Raw genomic sequence first — 24,942 nt, 5'->3', positions numbered from 1 at the left:
TACTAACGAGTACCTATGAACCTACTCATAAGTACCGTGGAAAGACCAAGTTGGGCTATAATGATTACCTAACGTGACCATTTTTATTTATTATTAAAAAATATTCTACGTCCATCATCAATCATAGGGAATCAATTGCGAATGTGCCTCTGTATTCGTAATCACTTGTATTGATCCATATTGGACCAATGTGGACGCTGGACAATTATAATAATGTCCCTAAAACTTAACGTAGGCTAAGTTAAGGCGCATATAACTAGAACCCTATAGAGGAAAATCAGCCAAAAGAACAGGCGGGCTTCAGGGCAGGATACTCGAATATAATTGACCACGTATACACACTGTAAGACTCATTTTCGAAAAGCGTAAAGAGTTTATTATGTTGTTTTACTGCTGCTTCATTGACTTTAATAAAGCATTCAACTCGATAGAGCACGAAAACATCTGGAAATGTCTGAAGGCACAGGGAGTCGAACACAAATACAAAATATATACACCAATAGTACAGGCAAAATCAGACTAGAGAAGGAGGGAAAAGAAATAAAAATAAAAAGATGAGTAAGACAGCTAGACCCACTTTCATCTGAACTATACACTGCTGTTCGAAGGAATCTTCCGAAAGCTAAATTGGGACTAGTACCTACGGACTAAACATAAACGAAGAGCTATTATCAAACTTAAGATTCGCAGATGACATCATAATATTACACTACTCAACACTAAAAAAAATCTGATTTGGTACATATGATTTCATATCGAGGTTGACCACTAATAATTAAATGTAGGCATTTTATTTTGATATCACATCTGGAAACTGAGAAATATAAATTCAAACTTTCTGTAACGTAGACGTAAGTTGGATGTTTATGTAGCTGGTATTTCGAAAATAAGATTATTTTACAAACAAAACTTACTTTATACGTTAGTTTAATTAGTGAACTTTTATTTGACATGCGTGAATGTTAGCAGTCCTAACTTATTTTGTTACATTTTTGGCGAATTTATGCCAAAATCTGGCCATCACGGAGTCACTCGTATTGGGACATACTTTTTAAATATTTTCGTAAAACACTTGAACAAAGATAGTCCTGGCCATTTAGCCAAAATCTTTTCGTTGTCGCTTCGTTATGGAATCGCCGATCAAAATGTATGGAATTGACATAAGACGAGTCGAACGTCAACGTCATATTAACGAACGCTTATGTCAATTCCATACATTTTCATCGGCGATTCTATAACGAAGCGAAAACGAAAAGATTTTGGCTCACCCCCTGCATTACAATTTCCCTAGCAAGTTTCCAAATCTTAATTAGGCGAAAATCAAAGTCAAAATCAAATCTTATTCGTAGGTAGGGCATAAGAAAGCTGATCGAAGATTCAGGTTTTACATCAACTTACTCGTAATCATTCTGAAAAACAAGCAGGGGATGCTTTTATTGATGTGACAATGAATGATCTCGGTCACAAGAAATCCGTGACTTTCGCCAAAAATAAAACTGATGTTGGACTGTGTCCTTAAAAAGGAATGTTATAATATGTAATTTACTTAATCCGCACTTAGACTTTTTGCCCGAATATATGGGATCAGTTAGCCATAAACATGGGAACCGCTTTCATGAAGATACGACTGAAAATGCTACTGGGGGTTCAAGGAGATAATGAAGAATAACGAAACAAAGATGAACGTAGAAACTAAACTATACAATACATGCATACTCCCAGTCCTAACATATGGATGATATCAAAGAACAAAATAATAAACTGAGAACCTGCCTGAACGAAGCATGCTTAACATAAGGAAGGCCGACAGAATAAGAAACAAAACAATTAGAAAACGTATAAAAATCGAGGATGTAGTAACAAGAATTAGGAAACTAAAATGGAAGTGGATTGGTCACATAATAAGAGGCACTGAAAAGTGGACCAAAAATGTAGTGTTCTGGCACCCAACAAATGGTGAAAGAAATAGAAATAGCAAAACTCACAGCTCGATGGCTCGCATCGAGCTGTGAGTTTTGCGGTCCACACAGTAATTATTACTCGATTTGGAGTAAAACTCGAAAAATCGAGCAAAACCGTATGTGAGTATTTAGCATAACAATATTTAATTCGATTATAAAATATGTTTTCTTTTGAGTAGTAGTTATAGACCGGGAGGTGGTGACACAAAATACTAGGTCATTTGTACCAGTATGGCGGTTCTTCAGGGGTCTAATTACGTAAAGGCAAAAAGGAAAATGATAGTCATAGCGCTCGCACCGACGGCCCAATCGCGTGGGCGTTAATCGAACGCGTCGGATAAAATATAACGAGTGTCGAACGATTTGTTCCACAAAAATGCTTGTATTTTTAGATAGTCGAATCGGTGCGAGCGCCGGTGCGAGCGCTATAACCATCATTTTCCTTTTTGCCTTTACGTAATTAGACCCCTGAAGAACCGCCGTACTTGTATAAATGACCAAGTATTTTGTGTCACCATCTCCCGGTCTATTAGTACCTTTCGTTATATTCTTATTCAGCAACTTATAGTATAAAAAGAACGTAGTACCTAAATAACTAATTGCCAACTATTAACTCACCATAGTTAAATTCTTTATCATAATCTTGCCGAGTGGATAAATTATTTTCAACTTTGCTTAAACTTTTAGCTAGTGATTGTCGAACTCTTGATTCACTGAAAAACAATAACAGATAAATCAGATATCTGTACCACAATGTCTAATTGTTATTTTAAACTTGATCAGTATTAGGAAATTTTGTTATTTTTTTAAGAATTTTATATGAAGTATTACATTTTTCTTTTTGTAGCTTTATACTTTAAGTTTGTATATATTTGTATATGTAAGATTGTATTTTTTAGTGTTTAGATTGTCCTCTGTATCTTAGTTAATGTGCTTATTATATATTTATCCTTAATATGTTATGAAATAAATAAATTAAAATAATAAAATTTGCACAAAAGTAATACTTCATCTCATTAAAAATAACAAAATTTCCTTGTTAACGATAATCGTTAGTTAACAATTACGTTATTAATACTTCATCTAAGAATTCTTTACACTAAATTTAGAAGTAGGACTAGCTGCTTACATAGAAAAATGTAAGAACCTATACTGTTAACTATATTTAAAAATTGCTCAAAGTACTCACTTTCGAAGCTTTCCTACTTTTTGACTCAGAGTAATGTTGTCTTGTATTAGACGGCCACTCGCCTGGTGCAAGCTTAATCGACATCTGCGTGGTTCATTTCTGCTTAGAGTTAGTATATTGTTAAAATTTCCATCAGTCAGTACTGAATTTCCTCTTTTGTTTTCGGTCCAAAGTTTGTCACGGTCACGCATTTCATTTAGCTTTGGTATTATTTTTCTTAGTTCTGTACTTAACTGTTTTATTGTATTTTCTACATTATGACTAAGTGCGTCAGTGTTATATTCTTGAATATTAATTTCTTCTTTTCCGTCAGATAAAATCGCATCTGATATACTTGCAGACATATGATTATCTATCAGTAAAAAACTAGGCCTTGCTACATTTTTCTCAGTTTTTGTATTACTTTCGTTTTCTTCTCTCATAACTGTATCTTCGTCATTACTTTTCATTTCGTCTGTACTTTCCGGAATCGATAAGGCTTCATATTTATCTCCTTCTTGGTTTTCCACCAATTTCTTTATCACATCGTTAACAACATCGCTAATATTATTGATTGTATTTTCGATGGGCTTAGCAAAAGTTTCCTTAATGTCTTTTCTGAGTTCTTGTAAATCATCTTCTATGTTTATGTTATAGTTCAAAAGTGTTCTAATTTCGTCTTCAATTTCTTTATTGAAATCACCTATTATATCCTTTGTATTAAAATTATTCTCAATATCAGTTGTTGTACAGTCATTCAAAACATCATTATTGTTGTTTTTATTAATTGTTTTTAAAAGATCTGGCATTTGGTCAAAAATGTCCGTACTACTGCTACTGTTATCAGCAATTTTTTCATTGGGAATTATGTTATCCATGTCTATACTCATTATTTCCTCATTTCCATTTATTACTGTAGATAGTTCTTCGGTATTTTTATTATGAGGATCCATAATGTCTGCATCTATGTCGTCATCCGTCATATCGTTTTCTGATTGATCAAAGTGTTCTATATTTGCAGAAAAGTTCTGAATAAGCAATATTTCATTAAGGTTATGTTACGATTAAAAAATACTAAATATGTTTTATAATGCAAAGCTTCCAAAATTATTATAAAGATAATGCAAAAACTCTTTAATTTTTTTATGTAAGTACCTGTAACGTGTGAGCTAAGTGTTGAAATCCCGGATAGTTAGGATTAACTATTCCTCGGGTAACAGAATTTAAACTTTTCTGTGACATTTCATCAGTACTTGGTGATATTAGAGCTGTTTCTTCTCTACCAGCTACTTTTGCGCCATATGTAATGTACTTATCTGAAAACAAATATAATATGTCGTTGAATTATTATTATTCAATCAGCGTATTACCGCAGAATAGATGTATGTATTACTTAATTTCTAATAAAAAATTAAAGCTAGTTTCTATGACTAAAGTAATACTTACCCTGCAACTTTATAGGTAAACTTTTGTTATCGTTTTCTTTTACTGTAAAATTTTCATCACTATTTCTTTTATTGTTTTTATTAATTACATTGATTCTATACTGCTGATTACAAACAAGTTTTTCATCGGAACTTTGCGTAGTATCACAATACTCAATAATGCTTGTGATTTCATTATTTTTATTTTCTTGAGTTAGTGGTAATTTATTTTTATAATTTTTATATGCAACATAATCATTGTCGTTATTTGTGTTTAGATTGTCATTTTCATTTCTACCACTGTTGCTTAGCTCGAAGTCCGTGGTGTTTTCCTTGTACTTTGTTTCATTACCATTTATACTCGCATGTGGAATCTTCATGTTTATCTGGAAACAAAAAAAATATATAGAGTTATAGCAATTCGAACATTTTAAACATACCTAAATGATTACAACTCGTTCGACCTTGAACTCTCTTTTCGAGTGAAGGTTTGTAATTACTTTTTTAATAAGGATTGTAGTACCTACGTCATATTATCTTAATATATATATTTCTTGTGTGCGTGTGTATGTGACTGAACTCCTCCTAAACGACTGGACCAATTTTGATGAAATTTTTTGTGTGTGTTCGTGGAGATTCGAGAATGGTTTAGATTTACAGTTTGGTCTACTGGAAAATGTTTTTTCAATTAATTTCTTATTTATAAGGAGTTGTTGATTTTGGAATGTTTTACATTAGATCCGGCGGACGGCGCTATCATCGCATTCAATATTATTCTATTTCAATTTTAGTTTGTCCTGACAGATGTTGCTACGATTAATTTGAAAAAAATTTTGTTATTCAATTCATGTGCTGATTAAAATATTAAATAAATAACACATAGGCTACAATTTTAACCGACTTTCAAAATGGGGGAGGTGTTATGTTCGTTTTCTTATATTCAACGATTACTCCGCCGTTTGTTAACCGATTTTCAAAATTTTTCTTTTGGTATATAGGGTATCATCCCAATTTGGTATTATATTCAGAAAAGTGGTGATCTGATGAATGATCCATAAGTAATCGAGGGAACTCCTCAAAACTTAAAGGGAAACATATGGTGACTTCGGTTTCGTGAGAAGTATTCTAAGCATATGCTACCGACAAGTAAGATTTTGCACCGAGATATACCTGGTATACCGTGGTTCGGAAGGTGCTGAGAGAATTCCTGATTCTTTATAGATACAAGTTTGGGAGTTTCGGCGTTGTTTTAAGAACAGAAAGCATATGCTACTATGCAAATTACATTCTTCATCATCATCATCATCATCATCACTACCATATTATACCATTTCATAGTCTTTTAGATCGAGACTCGAGTTTGTCAAGCGATAATTAAAAAAAATCTATATCTACCTAATATTATAAACCTGAAGAGTATGTTTGCTTGAACGCGTCAATCTCAGAAACTACAGATCCGATTTAAAAACTTATCTCAGTGTTAGATAGATCAATTATCGAGTAAGACTCATCATTTATCGAGAAGGTTATATTATATTATAACTCTAAGACTAATACGACAGAAGAAACTCAGGAAAATGTGGGAAAAACGGGGCAAATATTTTTTATGGGAAAATGTACCTACGGATTCTGTAAAATTTCTAATTTACGCGGGCGAAGCCGCGCGGGACATCTAGTATTATTATAACAATAAAGCAATCCATATTAGAAATTCATATTACAAAGAGAAATTTAATAGTGAGGAAATTTTTAATACAATAGAGCACACAATAAGATGACAAAGAATCATTTTCGTAGCATTGATTTGTAGTGCCGATGTATAATTTACACCGACACACTCTGGTGCTTATAAGACATAATAATCATAATCAAGCAACGACTCTATCTTACATTCAAAGGTTTGTGAAAGAGAAAGTAGGTATAATAATATTAAACTGACAGACAGACAAACAGACGGATAGTCGTACGATTTTTTATTTATAAAAGTATTAAAGGTATGAAAAAGGAAATACTTGTTTCAAGATATTACTTAGAACAGCTAATAGTTAGGGTTCCCTAGAACAATTTTTTTTTATTACTATCAAGCAAATTTTTTGTGAGTAGCTTCATTTTGATAAGACGAATAACATTTTTATCTGCGAAAAATTTCGAAAGTGGTAGAAAGCTAAAAGAGATAGACCCTGACTATAAGCGTTTGTTTTAATTAATAAGTACCTCTAATATTATGTATGAATTATTGTAAGAAAAGCACTACAAGATCTTACTTCTTCGGGTCGACCTATAGCTTGATGATCATCCATCATCATCAAATACAAAGATCATCATTATTAGTGGTCACAATATTAATACTTCATATTTCAGTTCTTAAAACAAAATCTACGAAGTTATCTTACGGTTTCGATAATGTATACGAGCTTAGAGGACGTAGCGTTCAAGAAATCGATATTAAGCTACCATAATGTTATTATGGTGGTTTAGGTTAGCTCCAAGGTCATACAACGATTGCTTTCAACGAAAAGAATTATAACTTAAATCTAAGAACTTGTTATATTATACAGTGTGTAACAAAAATAAGTGATAATACTTTAGGGCGTGTGCGTGTTCCTTGTAGAGAGTTCACTGTGAAAGTAGCAGCTCTGAAAGACGAAAAATTTTTTTCACTTTTGCATGGGTAAGGGTTCGAACGTCACGAGTTTCCCCATACAAAAGTGAAAGAAAATGTTGGTCTTTCAGCGCTGCTACGTATTGGTATTGCGAGGCTTGTATTTATCTCACTTTTTCCTATAATTTACTTACATTGGCATTTGCAGGATTAATTTCACTCACGTAATTCTATTATAGGAGAAATATTATAGGCGTAAACGGCATTGAAGTGGTCCATTATAAACACGATATAAGTAAATTTTTACTTATAAAGTGGGCCCTTTACCGGACTTATATGTAGATAAAAGTCTCTTTTAGTCCTATGGAATTTACTCCTAGATTGTATAAAAATTAAAAACCACTTTTTGCTGGTTGGGACGTTTGTGGCCACTGGCCCGCATGAAAAAAAGGTCGGGGACCACTGTACTACATCAAACCATCAAGGCAAATAATAACTTCGCCGAACTACTCATTAGCGAGAGTTTGAACTACCTAGGTATCCTAGAGTTTTCGAACGATAACAATTGAGTTACAATTATAATTAAGTACTTAGGTACTAATAACTTTGCAAAAATTGTAGTTTAACAAAGCAGCTCACTGATATTTATATAATTTTGCACAAAAATCTTATATTAATTAGTATAAAATATAAATACACTATCTATCTATATCCTTTCCTAGCTTAGAGCCTAGTAGAGAGCCCTGGCTCTGTGGTTTTTAGCACAATTACAAAAATTATTACCACTACCTGGCACAAAAGTGACCGAAAATGAAGTGATCCGTAGGCAAAAACTTCGTAAGTAGTCATAAAGTAGAACTGTCGGAAATATTATGGCATGTTGCCAGCGGATTGATTTTTTGTGCCTAGCCGTAGGTACCCTACATTTGTCGTCCTGATTTCATTCAGCTTAACATATAGCATACCTACCTAAATATTACTTTAAAATTGCTTCAATACATTTTTGAACTGTAGGTACCCAATTTCCTTTAAGAGCTGGGGCTGTGTCAAATAACTTAACAAACTAGAGGAATTTGTAAGAACAGACTAGAAACTTGAGCCTTATTAGATTATTCGCTACCCAATTACCGAAGGGCCCCAAATAAAGCAATTCTGGTTTACAGCTGTTAGTTACAGCAGCAGACATTGTTTAAAGTTGTTCAATTAGGCGCGGAGTAAACCGCCATCCTCGCATTTACCAAATTAATACAAACACTTTGTTGTGATTAATTTGTATAATCCCCTTTGGTATTACGTAAATAAATAATAAATAAGTACTCGTATGTCCCTAGATCAGGCAATTTCCATACAACGTTGGTCTAAAAAAAGCTGCGCGGCCAGACCTAGGATTATTTAAAATAGCTAGGCCATATTAAGAACTTCAAAACTATATGCACTTCATTCTGTAACTGCATTTTTTTATATTAGGTACTATAAATTATTATCATTATGAGTTACCTACGTACGAAAACTTAAAAAACTACCTCAAAAACGTGTAGTAACAGTGTTAAATTCATAGAATTAGTTTAAGGTAAAAAATATAGCCTAGCTATTGGAAATATTCTTAGTTCTGCTCGCACATTTATTTATTTCCAGACCAGACCAGACCAGAATACCTGATGTCCTTTCTTCCGAGCCACATAGGCAATGTAACAAAGAAATATAGATAATATCATCGGCATTGGTAATACTTACTTTAAAAGCATATTTTATCGACGAAACAAAGCATCTGTAAGTACCAACTAATAGCTACAAAATTCAAAGAATTTATCTAAATCCTTTAAGCTCGTAAACTCTCAAGTTTTATAAAAATTGTAGAGCAGAAGACACGTCTCGAGCCACCCCAGTTCTTTTGCAGCGAGCTCTCACTGAATTTTAATTTTATACTCCACACTAAAAGGTGTCAATAGGTGTCAAGAGACACTCGTAAAAATAGTTTCCATCCTCAAAAACTTTACGTTTAAACTTTATGTAGATGTTAAAAATGAGTTTAACTACTTTAAAACAGTCATTTAAAATGATGAAAAAGTAATTTTTCAGACTAGATTTGTACTGAGTGTAGGGCTCAGCAATTTCTGCAACCATAGTTTTATTTGTATGAAATGCAGATAGCTCATGATTTTTATTCCGACGTTATTTTTAACCTAAATAACAATGCCGATTTGGGATACAACAAAATATGTACATTTACGAACGTTACGATATTATTTTGTAAATATTTAGTTTTATATTGTCGTAGCCGAGGCGGGCGCGCCGCGGTCGCAGGCGAGGCAGTGACGTAGCACAAATTGAACAATAAAACGCTTTGGCAGTCTATCGGCTGTAAAAGCGAACCAGCCCCCTCGATTTCCCCAATTCCCCCCGGCAGTCAGTATATTGAAAACAATCATTTAGATGTTATATCTTAGCCTCAAAGCGATATTACAAAAGATATTTTCATTGTTATTGAGTAAGTATATATAAAATTATATACAACAGCATTTTTCCAATATGTCATATTTCATACACCGCTGCCCTCTCTCCCCACGATACGTGCGATTGACCATTTGTACTTAGTCTTATATATCCGAGAAAACTGTTAAATATTTATCGAACAATTTCCAGTAATCCATGCTCTCTAAACGTAAGTCATTTCATAACGTTACATAAACATAATCCAATTACTTTCTAACGATTCATTTAGAATGATAATCCTCTTACTGTATAATGTTTATTTATATCTCGTTATTGCAGGGCGCTGGGCACTGGGCGGGCGGCGGGCGCGGCGGTAGCGTGACCTAAGGCCTGCCCTCGCCCTTTCTCCCATATAATGGCCACTACATTGTCGAGCAGCTCAAGTACACGAACGCTCAGTAGCCCAGTTAACTTCTCATAATTTTACAAAGTTTTACAATGCAAGTATTTTTGTAAGAAAAAAAATAATGTGGCATTTGGGTACTGACGCGCTAACAAAGCTATTGCATTATAGCATTTTTTATCAACTTACGCCTTTTTCTACTTCGCATACGTCTAGTCGTACGTACACAAACACCGAACATCAACGCCGCACCGCCGCGCCGCGCCGCGCTGCGCCGTGCCGGTCGGATCATATCCCCCACGTTGGGTTTTCTTGATGCGGTCGCCGCGCTTAAAGCTCGCGATATGAACTATGCAATAGCTTAGGGGGTGACCACAAATTACGCGAGGTGTTTTATGGGGAGAGGGGGTCGAGTCAAATCTCACGTATTTTTTTTCTCTTTGTCACAAAAAAATATATACTATTTTGGTCCATTTCATCCAGATTGTACGTATGCTGATTTCATCTTAATACGATTAAGATCATTCACTAATTCGTTCGAAAGAAAATAATTTCTATTGAATACTTTGACGTTAATACATCTACTGACTGTCAAAAAATTTAACGCGTTTTAAATTTAAATATAAATTAAAAAATTTAAATATTTGACTAGGATTGGCGCCCGTGGGCCGTGGCTTAGTGGTTAGGTATTACTGTAACCGGTCACTGTTTTATTACCCCTATTACCTATACGAGCTACGCGTAATAAAATATTAAGTAGAGTTAATGTTTCTTAGTAATCGCTTATCAGCTTAATATTATATGGTAAAGATCAGTTGCGATGTATGATAAATTGATAATACAGGGCAAACTAGGTTCTAACATAATAATAACTTGGCTGCGGTCGTGTATCTCGCGTTTCATGTAGTCCCACCTTCAGGAGCAGGAACACCGTTGTGGTTTTAGTGGGTAGTCCCGGGTGCGTCTTCCGTCCGCCCGAGGAGTCCCACATACCTCGGTGGTCCTCCCCAGGCCCCGGGGATATGCGTAATTTAAGCATTAACGCACGAAGCACGAAAAAAAAGTTCTAACATATTAAAATAGTAAATAATAATATAATTAGTATCCGACCAGCGACCTTATGTATACATCTATACATCTAAATAAAATTGGAGTGTCTGTTTGTAACATTAAAAGAACCGTTTTTTACAACATGCATATGAATCTACATGGGGTACATACACCAAAACAACATTAAAAAAAAAATTTGTCTGTCTGTATGTCTGTCTGTTTGTTCCGGCTAATATCTGAAATGGCTGGAGCGATTTTGACGGGACTTATTTGGCAGATAGCTTATGTAGTAAGGAGTAACTTAGGCTACTTTTTTATTCGACTTCAAAAAAAGAAAAGGATAAATTTTACTTTTTATATTTGATAGTGGATAACTTTGCTGTTAGTGGGATGTTGACGCGGACAAAGTCGCGGGTAACAGCTAGTATATTATATTATTTTCTATGTGAAATCTACACAAAGTAAGAAAACTTTGTTTGTTCGCATTTAAAATCCTACTAAACTATTAGGTTGATTTTGATGATATTGGACATAGAGTAGACCACGGGGAAGGACATAGGTATTAGGATACTTATTATGACAGCAAAATATAGTAGGTATACGATTAGCACAGGATACAGTTTTTTTTTATAAAGAGCCTTTCCAATCTATCCATATATATAAAACTCAAAGGTGACTGACTGACATGGTGATCTATCAACGCACAGCCCAAACCACTGGACGGATCGGGCTGAAATTTGGCATGCAGGTAGATGTTATGACGTAGGCATCCGCTAAGAAAGGATTTTGAGAAATTCCAACCCCAAGGGGTTCAAATAGGGGATGAAAGTTTATATATAATAATACTTCTTAACGCGAGTGAAGCCGCGGGCAAAAGCTCGTATTTAATAAATAAAGTAATATAAAAATCCCTTCGCGACTTTAAAATATAAGTTACTTAAAGCTTGAGTATCTGCATACGCCTTGACAAATGGAATGATAAATGTTACTTAACAATTCTCAGTCTCTGGGGAAACGCTGAGTAATGTTTTGATTTTAATTCTATGGAGCATAAAGGAGTGAGCACACTGAGACGGGCCGTGCCGGGGCTCAGCGTGCCGGGGCTCATCGCAATTCGCAAAAGTCCGCCTCCATACAATTTGTATGGAAGCGGATGCGCGTATCGCACACTGTGTCGGGGCGCAGCGGATTTCCGCTTCCATACAAATTGTATGGAGGCGGATTATTGCGATGAGCCCCGGCACGCTGAGCCCCGGCACGGCCCGTCTCAGTGTGCTCACTCCTTAACTGTGTTTATTACTTTCTCGGATTTTATTAGCTGGAGCGAAAACAAATATAAATCACATTTATTTTCAGAGTGCGTAAGAAGCTTGAATTTTTAACTCTCCTTCAGGTAAGTAGAACCCGAATGGCGAAGCCTGTACATTTATTATTTGTTTCAATTGTTCCTAGTCTTACCGCCGCGCTGTAAATATTAAAATGTACTCGTGTAAGAGGAAGGTATTATTAAGGTACTACATGACTAGGGTACCTACTATTTTTAAAAGTCCTAATTTAAGTAGTTTTGTATTAGCTCTAAGACTTAATACTTCCAGCTTGATATTCAACATCCCTTTAAATTTAAAAATGCAATTAACCAAGTACTGAGTTGTGTAAGGAGAATTTTAAAACTGTCACAATTAAGCAGGCGGCAGGCCTAAAAAGTTAAGAGCTCACCTGACTTTAAAAATCCATCATCGTCCTTCTCTCTTCACACTCACGCCCGTCTTTCATATGCCAGGTGAAAAAGGACGGCGCGGAATCATCGCCGAGTGAGTTTTACTTGAATAAAAGGCGAACTATAATGATTATGAAAAAAGTGTTTTGAGCAAATTTAGGTTTTATCAATACCTTTTTAGATATTAAAAAATATTAAAGAAAATACAGCAAACTTCGAAGATCCAAGCAAAAATGTGTCTTAAACAAGGTTTTTTGGAAAAAAGAAACTATCGAGATTTTTTGAGTAATCGTGTTTTCGTCTTAAGCATTTAATATTCATGAACTGAAGTTACTTGTGTCAAAAAATCAGTTTTCTAGACCTTACAGATTTTGAGATCTAGGTTAAAGTATGTAGTCAAGTTAGGGTCATATGCGCTCTTAATAAGTATGAGGCAATTAGGTGCGCGTGACGAACAGAAACGTGGTTGTTTTTATAATAATTTATCTTCAAGCCCCTAAAAAGGTTTAGCAGCTAAATATTGGCTTATACTGCGTGTAAGCTAATAATATCTACTATCCACCTGCCTAAAGATATCAGCTTTTCACGGCAACCTTACAAGTTCCTCACTTACAAGTTTAGGGTCGATTGGCACGAAAAAATATAAGTAAACACTACGTAAACATTACATATAAGTCAAAAATTGTGTTATGTAATTTTATCAATCGAAAACGTAAGAAATATATTTTGTAAAATCATTCTATTAATTAAAAATATTCGCTCGACGTATTTTGTGTTAGGGATGAATGGGAGTACCTCAGTTCTCCAGTATTAGAAGCGAGCTTGTTATTCATGTTGGAAAACGCGTTTGACCCAATATCGTACTTTATTGAGTGGCACTCGGCGCCCGGCCACAATTACACCAAGTACCAACTAACTTGACATTGTATCTACCGGGTGTATAGAAAATGGCAAAAGAAAATTACGTTGAGTACGGGGTACGTTCTGAAATGTAACCCAGTGTGCTGCTAGTGTTCCGAAATATTCGCCATCGACAGTTGATTGACGTCTATGACTTTGTTGGGCTATAATTATAGCCAAAGAAATCTCTCTCTCACAAATGCACATTAAATACACCAATACAATATATGTTATAATATGACAATTGATGTCAGATACCTGACTTCTTGAGCACTGGCCAGTAAACAGGGTTTTGTTTCGCAACCTACGGTAAAAGATTTTTGTTTAAAATAAGAAAAAAATTACCTATTTGAAACAAAAATAGTATTAAATAAGTAATTAAAAGTAGCGAGAGATCCTGCTAATATAATTTTTGATTTCGTATTTCGTAGATACAAATACTATAAGTATAAGTAAGTATATGTTTTAGAAAACTTTACTTCAATTTCTATCATAATGAGAAAAATATTGTCGAGAACTTTTCTCAGTAAAAGTTTCCCTCGAACATAAAATCTTGTAAAACAGCAATAATTATTATAAAAACAATTCACTCATAGACGTAGGCATGTAGTATTTTGTACAACGTTGAAGTGTAAATAAACTTTTCACCTTTACACGTAATGGAGAATGTTACTAGGTATGCCAAATTGCTTGAAATTTTATCACAGTAAAGCCTGTGTGTATACAAATAAACTAGTTTTTGTTGCAGTCAAAAATACCCAGTAGTTTTGATTTTATAGGGATTCAAAGTTTACACACATATACAAACTTTCATACCCTATTTGAACCCCTTGGGGGTTGGAATTTTTCAACATCGTTTCTTAGCGGATGCCTACGTTATAACATCTACCTGCACGCCAAATTTCAGCCCGATCAGTCCAGTGGTTTGGGCTGTGCGTTAATAAATCACCATGTCAATCAGTCAGTCAGTCACCTTTGAGTTTTATATATATTATAGATTCTTCAATCAATAAATAAAACGCGATTTTTTAGCTTTTTTTGCTCTTTGTCAATAACGGCAATAGGTAGGCACTTGAAATTTTCACCAAAGCCTTAATTATATGTATACTTTAATAATTCATAATAATATTATAATAAAATAAAAAATTAAGGGTGGCTCCCATACAAAAATCACAATTTTTTGCCTATTTTGCTCTATAACGGTATGCGTATTCATGAGCGAGATTAGTAAAAAAATACAAATAAATAATCGGCCAAGTGCGAGTCGGACCACCACCACAGTGATTTTTGTATGGGATTTGCCCCCTTAATTTTTTTTTTTAAATATTATTATTAAATATACTACACATAATATAATTTATTACCTGTTGCCGTTATTGAGATAGAGCAAAAAATCACTTTTATTGTATGGGGCCCGCGCGGCGGAATTGTGCTATGACGTCACACCGTTACCGGGCGCCCGCGTCGTATAGTTACAACTTGTTTTGCTTATCAATCGGAAACTAATTAACGTATCCAAGTAATTCTTTCACTTATAATACCACAAGAGCTTCAAAATTATCGGATATTTCCCGATAGGTTCGTTGCAAACAAATGAAGGATTCAAGTTTTTCAGGTTAAAAAATCACGAGCGCGAAGATTTTTTAACCTGAAAAACTTGACGACTTTATTTGTTTGCAGGGAACCTTGAGGGAAATGCCAGAAATTTTGAAGCTCGTATGGTATTCGGGGGATTATTTTTTCGTCCCAAATGTCGGCCAATATAATTGTACCATGAGACACAATTGAATTCAACCTGTCAGTTTGACGTGTTTGTCTTTTATATATAGCAACTACCAGAGAAAATTTTCAAAAAATTATCAGTATAATACCATGTAGGTTGTACCACGTGACGTCGAATGGTGCAATTCTATTGGTCGATATTTGGGTCGGAAAAATAATCACTAATATTCTTTATTTTTGACAGAGAATGTGGACTGCTAATAATCAAAATTAGGTAACATTCTCCATTGTTATATTCAAGTTATATTTAGATCACTAAAGACAATCTACTTTATAACTTACTTTTAATTATACTAAAACGAAAATATATTGTGTCTATCTATTATCTCTTTACGTTACAACCTCTGCAGTTATTTTAATAAAGTTTTCTATGACTGTAACTACTTTTATTCCTTGTAAAGAACATAGATAAGTTCGAAAAAATGCTCGGTTCCTACGTTATTGACTATAAAGGCAAGCAGCGTAATATATAATAATTATTAATAATCAATAAAAAAAACCTTTAAAAGGATTTGGTATGATTGAACGTTGCCTAGTTTTGGTCCGCTAATATAAAATGTTCGACTTTAGCTCAATTCCTATTCAGAAAGCTATACCTGCTTCAAAAAAAATAGGAACCTGGGGACCTGAAAAGGAAGTTGAACTCTTTGCTCTTAAAGCTTTTATTTTTTTTTCAGACCTTTCTGAGTTCGTCCACACACGCGCTTAGCCATCAAAACGCTCTCATCCAAACAAAACAACGAAGCACAAAGGAGGCTGCCTGAACCTTTATGCAAATGTTGCTTCTTTTTGCCTTGAAATTATGTTTAAGTGCATTGTATTAAAACTTGTGTACTTTACCACTACTTACTTCAGCTAAACCAATTCACTTATCTACTCTTTTCCGCAAAGCTACTGTGTTGATAATTCAAAGATTAATGAAAAGTAAATCAAAGAAAAGTGTAGGAAAAATGTAATAGGCAAATGACTTTGGAAATGTCTCGCTTAAACAAAATTCATTATTGTAATAAAGGCAAAGTACTGAGTAAATGGGCCACAGGGGCCGTAAATAGACGCACGGTTCGTCGCGCCCGCCGCCCTCTTCACGCCATTGAGTACGAGTGCTTAAATGATAATGAAAATTTAATTACATTACACCAGAAAATCATAGAAAAACAATGGAAGAACATTCAAGTGCGAGGCGGGTACCGAATGTAATTAACCGCTGTTACTGAGGCTGTTACTCTCTATTTTAGTTAGCTCCTTTGTATGTGCGCGTGTTAGCAACTTTGTATGTGCGAAATGGTACGTAAGAATCGAACATTTCACTACTCAACCGTCCCGTAGTCTGTACTACAATAATTGTACTAATTTTCAATAAAATCGTTTCAGCAGTTTCAGAGCTTATTTGCCTTTGTAGTATTGGTAAAGACAGTGAGGACTATTTCGTAGGCGTCTACGAAATTCTCGTAGCAGGGCGTAGCCATTCTTTCTTGTACGATTTATACTAGAACTAGATTTGTCCACGACTATACCTACGTAACCACGTAAATACAATATTATTATCTTTATACCCCAAACCAACAAAAGTATACCCACTGCGACACAGAATATACAGGTAGGTCTATTAGGTAGATCGGTAGATCGACGTGTGATTGATTAGTTTTTAGGTGAAAGCGTAACAAAGAAACTTAACAAATAAACTTATAGTAATAATTGCAGGGTTAAACTTTCTGGAGTAGGTACTTTAAACCTCAGCTACAGGCAATTTATAACATTACAAACAAAATTACCTAAACGGATGAAAAGGGTTAAATGCGCAGTTGTAACAAAAGGGGCACTATATTAAATAGCACCTAATTAAGATTCTACAATTGTACTCAGAGTCTGTCTTTATAGGAAATAACTTGGCCTACTTTAGTCGGTCTGTGCAGTATTGTGCGGCTTTTGTTGAATATCAGCCTCATATAGAGACACGATGGCGACATTTTTTGCGAGAATCCGCCCCATATTGTTTGACTTTGTATTATTCTTCGCCGCAACTCATATTTCTGGCCGTAAACTTTTCCCGACTTATATTAAGTACGAAACCCTTTATATTGTGTATTTACTACCCACGCAAATAATTCTCAAGAATTATTTGTAAAGAAAGGTTTTTCTCAGACGAATTCATGCTTTAAAAATCGTAAAATGAATTTAAAACCTTTTGAGAAAGCCTTTAGAAATAACAAATTACATTATAATAAAATATCAATATTCATTACTGAATTCTTAGAATGTTCCTACTTATAAAGTCACAAGCCCAGCACTAAAAAGTTCAAACTATGTATGTACCTGAAGCAATTTTATATTAAACCTATCTTCGATATAACGTGAGGTCTAGCTGTATTTTCCAGGCATTAACAGAACTTACTTTCCATCATCAAAGGAAAACCTCGTCTCTGAATCAGATTAAACCTTTAAAAGTCACGACTTCATTCATCAATAAGATAGTTACGATTTATTTCTCGCTCGCCTCCAACTCGGTTCATTTGTTTTGCGGAATAAGTTTTTAAGTCATGATTTATCTCTTCCGAACAATTTTCAAATTCAAAATTGCAAACATTGACAAATTTGACAGATAAGTGAAACAAAAGATACGAAAAACCATTTACATAAAAGAGACAGTTCTATTTTCAAACGTCGAATCGTATCGCTGCCTCTTTCTTCGTCTGAGCTATGACGAAAATTCGATTTTTCCAGATTGTTCGAAAAAATAATTGAAAATGTAAATAATCGAGGTATTTATTGCAATCAAGACATGTGGTAAGAGATTCCATGTGTTTTGTTTACTTTGGTGGCTTAATATACCTTACAAGCTTACAAATACCAGTTCGTCCCTTCTCAACACGTCCTAGATCTGCCAGCCACAGGATTAGTATCACCTATCAGGATAAATTAATTAGTCTCCCAGCTTGGGTAACTTTTACCCAGACGGCCTAGTTTAACATTATTAATCCCTGCGCTCAACTTTGATAGGCATTATAATGGAGTATTAGCCTGATTTCTGATACAATGACTGCTGGCTTTCTGCTCATTATACTCCTATAAATTGAGTGAAATAGGTATATAGCAATGATTTTGTAAAAGAAACTCATATAAATTATAACTAGCTATTTGACCGAGCTTTGCTAGGTATTCGATAAAACACGAATAAAATGACATTTTCTAAAAATGATTCCTAGCTAGATCGATTTATCGCCCCCGAAACGCCCTATGTACTAAATTTCATGAAAATCGCAGGCCTCCATCCCTAGTATAAGTACATAATATTAATATTCAATATACATTTAACATTTCTAAAACTTGTAATATGTTATAAATTATAATAGTTTATATTTTATTAGTATTAAGCATGCGTCTGTGTGTGAGTGTGTGTGTATATGTGTGTGTGTATGTGTGTGTGTTTGAGAGTGTATGTGTGTATTAAAAACGTTTATAATATAATATTTTTCTTTTATTTTATCAGGATATTATGTATGTTGAAAAATTTGTACATTTAGAGATTAAATTACGTTAGTTATTATTTGAATTAATTAGATTTTCAGTTTCATTATAATCAAGGTTTAAGAGCCATTGTGTTACAGTTTGTTTGCAATTTCTTTTTGTTTGAGGATAGATGTTCAAAATTTTATTTGCTTGATTATACAGAGTTTTACCCAATTAATAGAAGAATCTGTGAGCAAAAGATGTGCGGGTCCTTTCGGGGTTAAAAATTTTGTATTGTCTTCTAGTAACCGGTACTGGAGTGTAACATACAAGGGAGTGTTGTTTTGTAATCGCAGACAGGACGAACAACTGTCTGACAGTAAGGACCTTGGCAGTCCGATACAAGTCAACAGTTAGATAGAGTCTCGGCTTAAAAAGTCATATCTTAAGAAGAAGTCTCTGTGTTCTTTCCAGCTCTAGCAGTTTGGTTTTTGCCTTTCCTCCCCAAGTTGTTATACAGTAAGATAAAACTGTTTGTGCTAGGGCAACATATACTTTCTTTATAGTATTTTCTGTTGTGATTTGCCTCAATTGTTTAAATACGAAAATTAATTTTCTAAGCCTTTGAGATATATTATGAATGTGTTCAGTAAATGATAGGTTAGAGTCAATAGTCACACCGAGATATTTTATATTTGATGTTTTATTTATTTCGGGGCATTGGCAGGACGAGGACTTCAAGTACGAGCATTTATGGACATACAAAAAATTGTATTTTTTTATTATTGCAGATTAAAATTGCCTTCACACCTAAAAAAGTGTGAAGGCAATTTTAATCTGCGCATTGAAAAACACATATATTTCGTTTTATCTACGTTTAATGTCAAACTATTTAGGGCCAGCCATTGAGAGACTGAAAGACCTCTTTCCATGTATCACCCGTGAAAGTAAGAGCAGTATCGTCCGCGTATGATGTGATCGTACAGTTATCTAAATTGAGTTTACATAAATCATTTATGTAGCACAAAAATAGAGTAGGGCCTGTTATACTACCTTGTGGAATACCGTAGTCAAGTTTTTGTTCAGTACTGACGCATTTTCCAATTCTAACATATTGCGAACGATTTGTTTAGTAGTATATAAATAAATCCAGCTGTTTTCCACGAATTCCTAGTTTTTCCAATTTGTCTATCAAGATTTTCAGAGACACGGTATCAAAGACTTTTTTCAGATCTAGAAATATTGTTAATACTTTTTTGTTGCTGTCCAATTTTTTTGCCACATTTTGTATAAAGTTATGGACAACTTCATCAGTTGACCTATTCTTCCTAAACCCAAATTGCGTCTCTGCCAACAGATGTTTCGATTCAAGATATTCAACGAGTCGTTTATTAATCACACGCTCGAAGATTTTAGAGAAAGAAGTTTGTATGGCTATTGGGCGATAATTTGATACATTATCCTTTCTTCCCATGTTATGAATCGGTATCACGGCTGATTTTAAAAGCTTTTATTTAACTTGCTCTGTATGTAGGTAAGTATGTATGTTCGGGTGAATTCTTGGAACTCAATTTTGGAGTAGATATATTTAACCGATCGAGCTGAAATTTTGCAGGCACGTTTAGTTTGATGACAATACATGATATTGTATATCACTCTAAATCCAATATGGCCGACCATCCAAGATGGCGAAATAGTTATTTTCTATGCAGTTCTACAATATGGATATTAAATGAAAGGGCTTTTTGGGAGTAACTTGAAAACGAATGTAATGTCATACTACATCCAATATGGCGGCTCATCCAAGATAAAGGTATAGTTATTTTTAAGGCACCTCTGCAATATGGGTATCAAATGAAAGGGCTCATTGAGAGTAACTTGGAAACGAATGTTATGTCATTCTACATCCAATATGGCGTGTCATTCAAGGTAGGGGGATATAGTTATTTTAATGCACTTCTGCAATATGGGTATTAAATGAAAGAGCTCATTAAGAGTAACTCGGAAACGAATGTAATGTCATTCTACATCCAATATGGCGGCTCATCTAAGATAAGGGGGATATAGTTATTTTTAAAGCACTTCTGCAATGTGGGTATCAAACAAAAAGGCTTATTGAGAGTAAATTGAAAAGTCATGTCGTGTCCTGTCGTGCCGTGTCGTGTCGTGTCGTGTCGTGTCGGGTCGGGTCGGGTCGGGTCGGGTCGGGTCGGGTCAGGTCGGGTCGTGTCCTGTCGTGCCGTGTCGTGTCGTGTCGGGTCGGGTCGGGTCGGGTCGGGTCGGGTCGGGTCGGGTCGGGTCGGGTCGGGTCGGGTCGGGTCGGGTCGGGTCGGGTCGGGTCGGGTCGGGTCGGGTCGGGTCGGGTCGGGTCGGGTCGGGTCGGGTCGGGTCGGGTCGGGTCGGGTCGGGTCGGGTCGGGTCGGGTCGGGTCGGGTCGGGTCGGGTCGGGTCGGGTCGTGTCGTGTCGTGTCGTGACGTGACGTGTCGTGACGTGTCGTGTCGTATCGTGTCGTGTCAAGTCAAAACCCTTCGCGCATTAGAAAATGCCTGGTTGAATCAGTTAAGTGACATTTAATTTTTTAGTCGTAAAATTAAGTACGATTTCTTAAAAACTTAATAAAAAAAAGGAGACCTAAGAAATCTAGTCAGAGATTTAACTAAAAAACAAAATATAAATTATAGTCAAAAACTTTTTGAAAAAAAGCTTTTATATTTAAATACTTTAAAAAGTAGAAAATAAATTTCCCCTTAAAAATTCTAACTAATAAGTTATAACCTCAATATTATACAATTTGCATGATAATAAAAGCTTTTTTTTTTTTATTAAATAAGGGGCAAACGAGCAAACGGGTCACCTGATGGAAAGCAACTTCCGTCGCCCATGGACACTCGCAGCATCAGAGGAGCTGCAGGTGCGTTGCCGGCCTTTTAAGAGGGAATAGGGTAATAGGGGAGGGTAGGGAAGGGAAGGGAATAGGGGAGGGTAGGGAAGGGAAGGGAATAGGATAGGGGATTGGGCCTCCGGTAAACTCACTCACTGGGCGAAACACAGCGCAAGCGCTGTTTCACGCCGGTTTTCGTTGCGGGTCCCAAGACAGACGTCTTGGGACCCGCAACGAAATTAATCAGAAGAAATTTAGGAGTAGGAGATATCCAATTTCCCTCCCCAAGCAAAGCGGGAGACAGCCAAATTGTAATGACAATGATGTCCGAACAAAGAAGAAGCACCACGGAAAAAAATTAAATTATACTTAATACAATATGCCAACTTAATAAAAATGACATTTATATTTTATAGTGGCAAACTTGTGTTCGATTGTTTCCAATATAGTATTTATGACAAAAACGTTTGAAAGCACGGAAATTCTTTGCGCTGCCTACGAGTTCATCGTAATATACGACTCCAGAAACACATTGGAGGCTGTTTATCGGTTCTTTCCGCATGCCAGAGATCGCACTCCCAGGGTATGTGATGAGCAGTTTGTTCTTGCAGGCTGTTTATCAAACGATTATTATTATTATAAACGGTTTTTTTCGCAACCGAGTTACGGACGTCATCTAGTTCTCTATTTTGTAGGTACGACGTGCCTAGGAAATAGGAATGAATGAGCGAAGCAGTAGGAAACCACATGTTTTTCAAACACAATAAAAATGTAATACCGATGCAGATGCTAGAAAATACGGGCTATAAATAATAGAGAATGTAATATACATAATACGGCTGGCGGCAAAATATTTTCGCATAACTAAGTAGACACTCCAATCTCCAGACGGTGCCCACTCCAAAGTGTTACAACTAAATTTGAATACAAAAGAAAAAAATGTAAATGTAATATACTTATATACAATTCTCGTTCACGGTGTGCGTGGTTGAACTCCTCTGAAACGGCTCGACCGATTTTCGTGAATCTTAGCGAGCATATCGGCTAGGGTAAAGAATCGGACAGCATCTACTTTTTATATTGATAAGTGCATTTGTTGAATAAATAATAATAAATTATTACAACTAGAGACTGACGGCGACCATTGTTTGTGCGACGGGATAGCGATGGACGTGGTGACATACTTATTTAGTTACCTACTTCAATAAAATAATAATTATTATGGGAATAGTAAACTAATATTTATATGTTATGGCAAAACAACATTTACCGGAACAGCTAGTTATAATATATTATAGGTCTTTCTTTTCTTTTTTTAAATGTAATATACATATTTGCTGTACTCTTTTTTTATGAAATAAGAGGCAAACGAGCAAACTATATTTTCAGTCAGATTAATGAAAGTCAATTTTCATGATTTTTTGTTTCATTAAACCAGCCTGCCTAGCATATTATGTCAACGAGATATCTCACTCTCGAGATAATTAAAAACTACTCGTCTCATAATGTCAAAATCTCGACATTATCTCGACAAAACTCTGTAACAATGTGTTATTTCGATGATAGATCTACGCGAGTAAAAATGTTTGCCATGCTAGGGTCAAAAGAAATGAAGAGACAAACCATTAAACATCAAGAAAACATGTAGAGTGAGATATCTCGTTGGCGTATACTAGGCAGGCAGACCGACCATCTTCTCGAAACTAAAATCCTGGGTACGCCCATGGAGCTACAGGTGCGTTATCGGCCTTTTAAAAGCGGGTTGTAAAATTATGCTGTGTTTTCTAATATTTTATTATTTCTAATATTGTATATTTATACGATACTAGATGTCCCGCGCGGCTTCGCCCGCGTAAATTAGGAATTTTACAGAAACCGTACATCTATATATATAAAAGAAAGTCGTGTTTGTTACAACACTTATAACTCGAGAACGGCTGGACCGATTGCCATGGTTTTTGATTTGTTGGATTTGTTTCCGTCCCGAATAGCAGAATACATCTTAAAAACAATGAAAACTTGATATGTGTAATGAATACTTAATCATTTCAATAGATGCTGATTTCTTTATTACATGTCAAACATTTGTTGTCCAATCCCATAGGGATTGGACAACAAATACTAACGTAACTAGATTGGAAGTTTACGGTAGCAACGCGTTGCCACTTCGAAGATGCCTGCAGGCATATCTCACATACATAATGACATAACGAATATATGACTTGACATTGTCTTTTGAACAAAAAAGTGGTTACGCATTTCTGAGAATCTTTTGTAAGACATTGCTACTCTAGTATTTTAGAAACTCATTGTCCAATCCTGTCAAATAGTGTAACAATTTTTTTTTTTGGAGCTTAAGGCCTGGTTGCTGAGACCTTTAAGCCACAACTTTATTTTTTTTTGAAGACATCATGTGTGCGTTCAGAAATTTATTTTTTGTAAAATGTCTACAAAGTTCAGGTACTGTTATATTTGTTTGTTTTAGAAATTAATTTTCGAAAATTATTTATTAATCACTTTTTTGTTTCTATCTATATAAATATATTATTTCGTATCATTGTTTTACGTTCATCAAAGCCTAAATTAGTTCAGCTAAAAAGTAACACGACATTCATTGACTGTTAGGTGGTACGAAGTTCGCCGGGTCAGCTAGTTTTCCCATAAAAAATAGCTTATGTCCCTACTCCCTTCACTTGGTCTACTCTATATCTGTGCTTAATATTGCCATAAAAATTGCTTCAGTAGTTGGTAATTTCTTATGTTTCCTCCGTTTTAATAAGAAAACGAACATAACACCTCCCCCATTTTGAAAATCGGTTAAAATTGTAGCCTATGTGTTACTCTGATGTATAAGCTATAGCCTATATTTTTGTAAAGTTTCATTAAAATCCGTGAAAGAGTAACAAACATCCATACATCCACACATCCATACATCCATACATCCATACATCCATACATCCATACATCCATACATCTATACATCCAAACAAACGTTCGCCTTTATAATATTAAGTAGGAAGTAGGATAGGAAGTAGGATAGTTATAGGAAGTAGGATTTGCCTAACGGAAAACACGATTCAATTATCTTGACTCTATGGTTATATTTTTCGAAATTATGAGTCTTTCTGGTCTTTTCAACTAACTATAATATCTGTTACACTTATTGATCAATA

The 24,942-nt window shown here is 35.0% G+C and overlaps 1 protein-coding gene across 4 annotated transcripts in view; it reads right to left on the bottom strand.

The window, feature by feature from the left end:
• LOC121725404 (protein PFF0380w) overlaps positions 1–24,942 on the bottom strand; it is a 53,566-nt gene that overhangs the window by 14,366 nt on the left and 14,258 nt on the right. For 3 of the 4 annotated variants that reach the window (XM_042112336.1, XM_042112325.1, XM_042112357.1), the window contains exons 2-5: positions 4,576–4,939; positions 4,285–4,445; positions 3,151–4,157; positions 2,580–2,674 (exon numbers count right to left, since the gene is read on the bottom strand). In XM_042112336.1, the coding sequence (XP_041968270.1) occupies positions 2,580–2,674; positions 3,151–4,157; positions 4,285–4,445; positions 4,576–4,933 (1,621 nt within the window). In that variant the 5' untranslated portion in view covers positions 4,934–4,939. Of the gene's footprint in view, positions 1–2,579; positions 2,675–3,150; positions 4,158–4,284; positions 4,446–4,575; positions 4,940–7,944; positions 7,964–24,942 lie in introns of those variants that run through there. The other variant, XM_042112346.1, reaches the window with a different exon arrangement.

This window comes from Aricia agestis, chromosome 1 (genome assembly GCF_905147365.1).
Source record: "Aricia agestis chromosome 1, ilAriAges1.1, whole genome shotgun sequence".
Lineage (NCBI taxonomy): Eukaryota > Metazoa > Arthropoda > Insecta > Lepidoptera > Lycaenidae > Aricia > Aricia agestis.
Note: the sequence above shows the minus strand (reverse complement) of the source record. Positions and strands in the feature narration are given on the sequence as shown.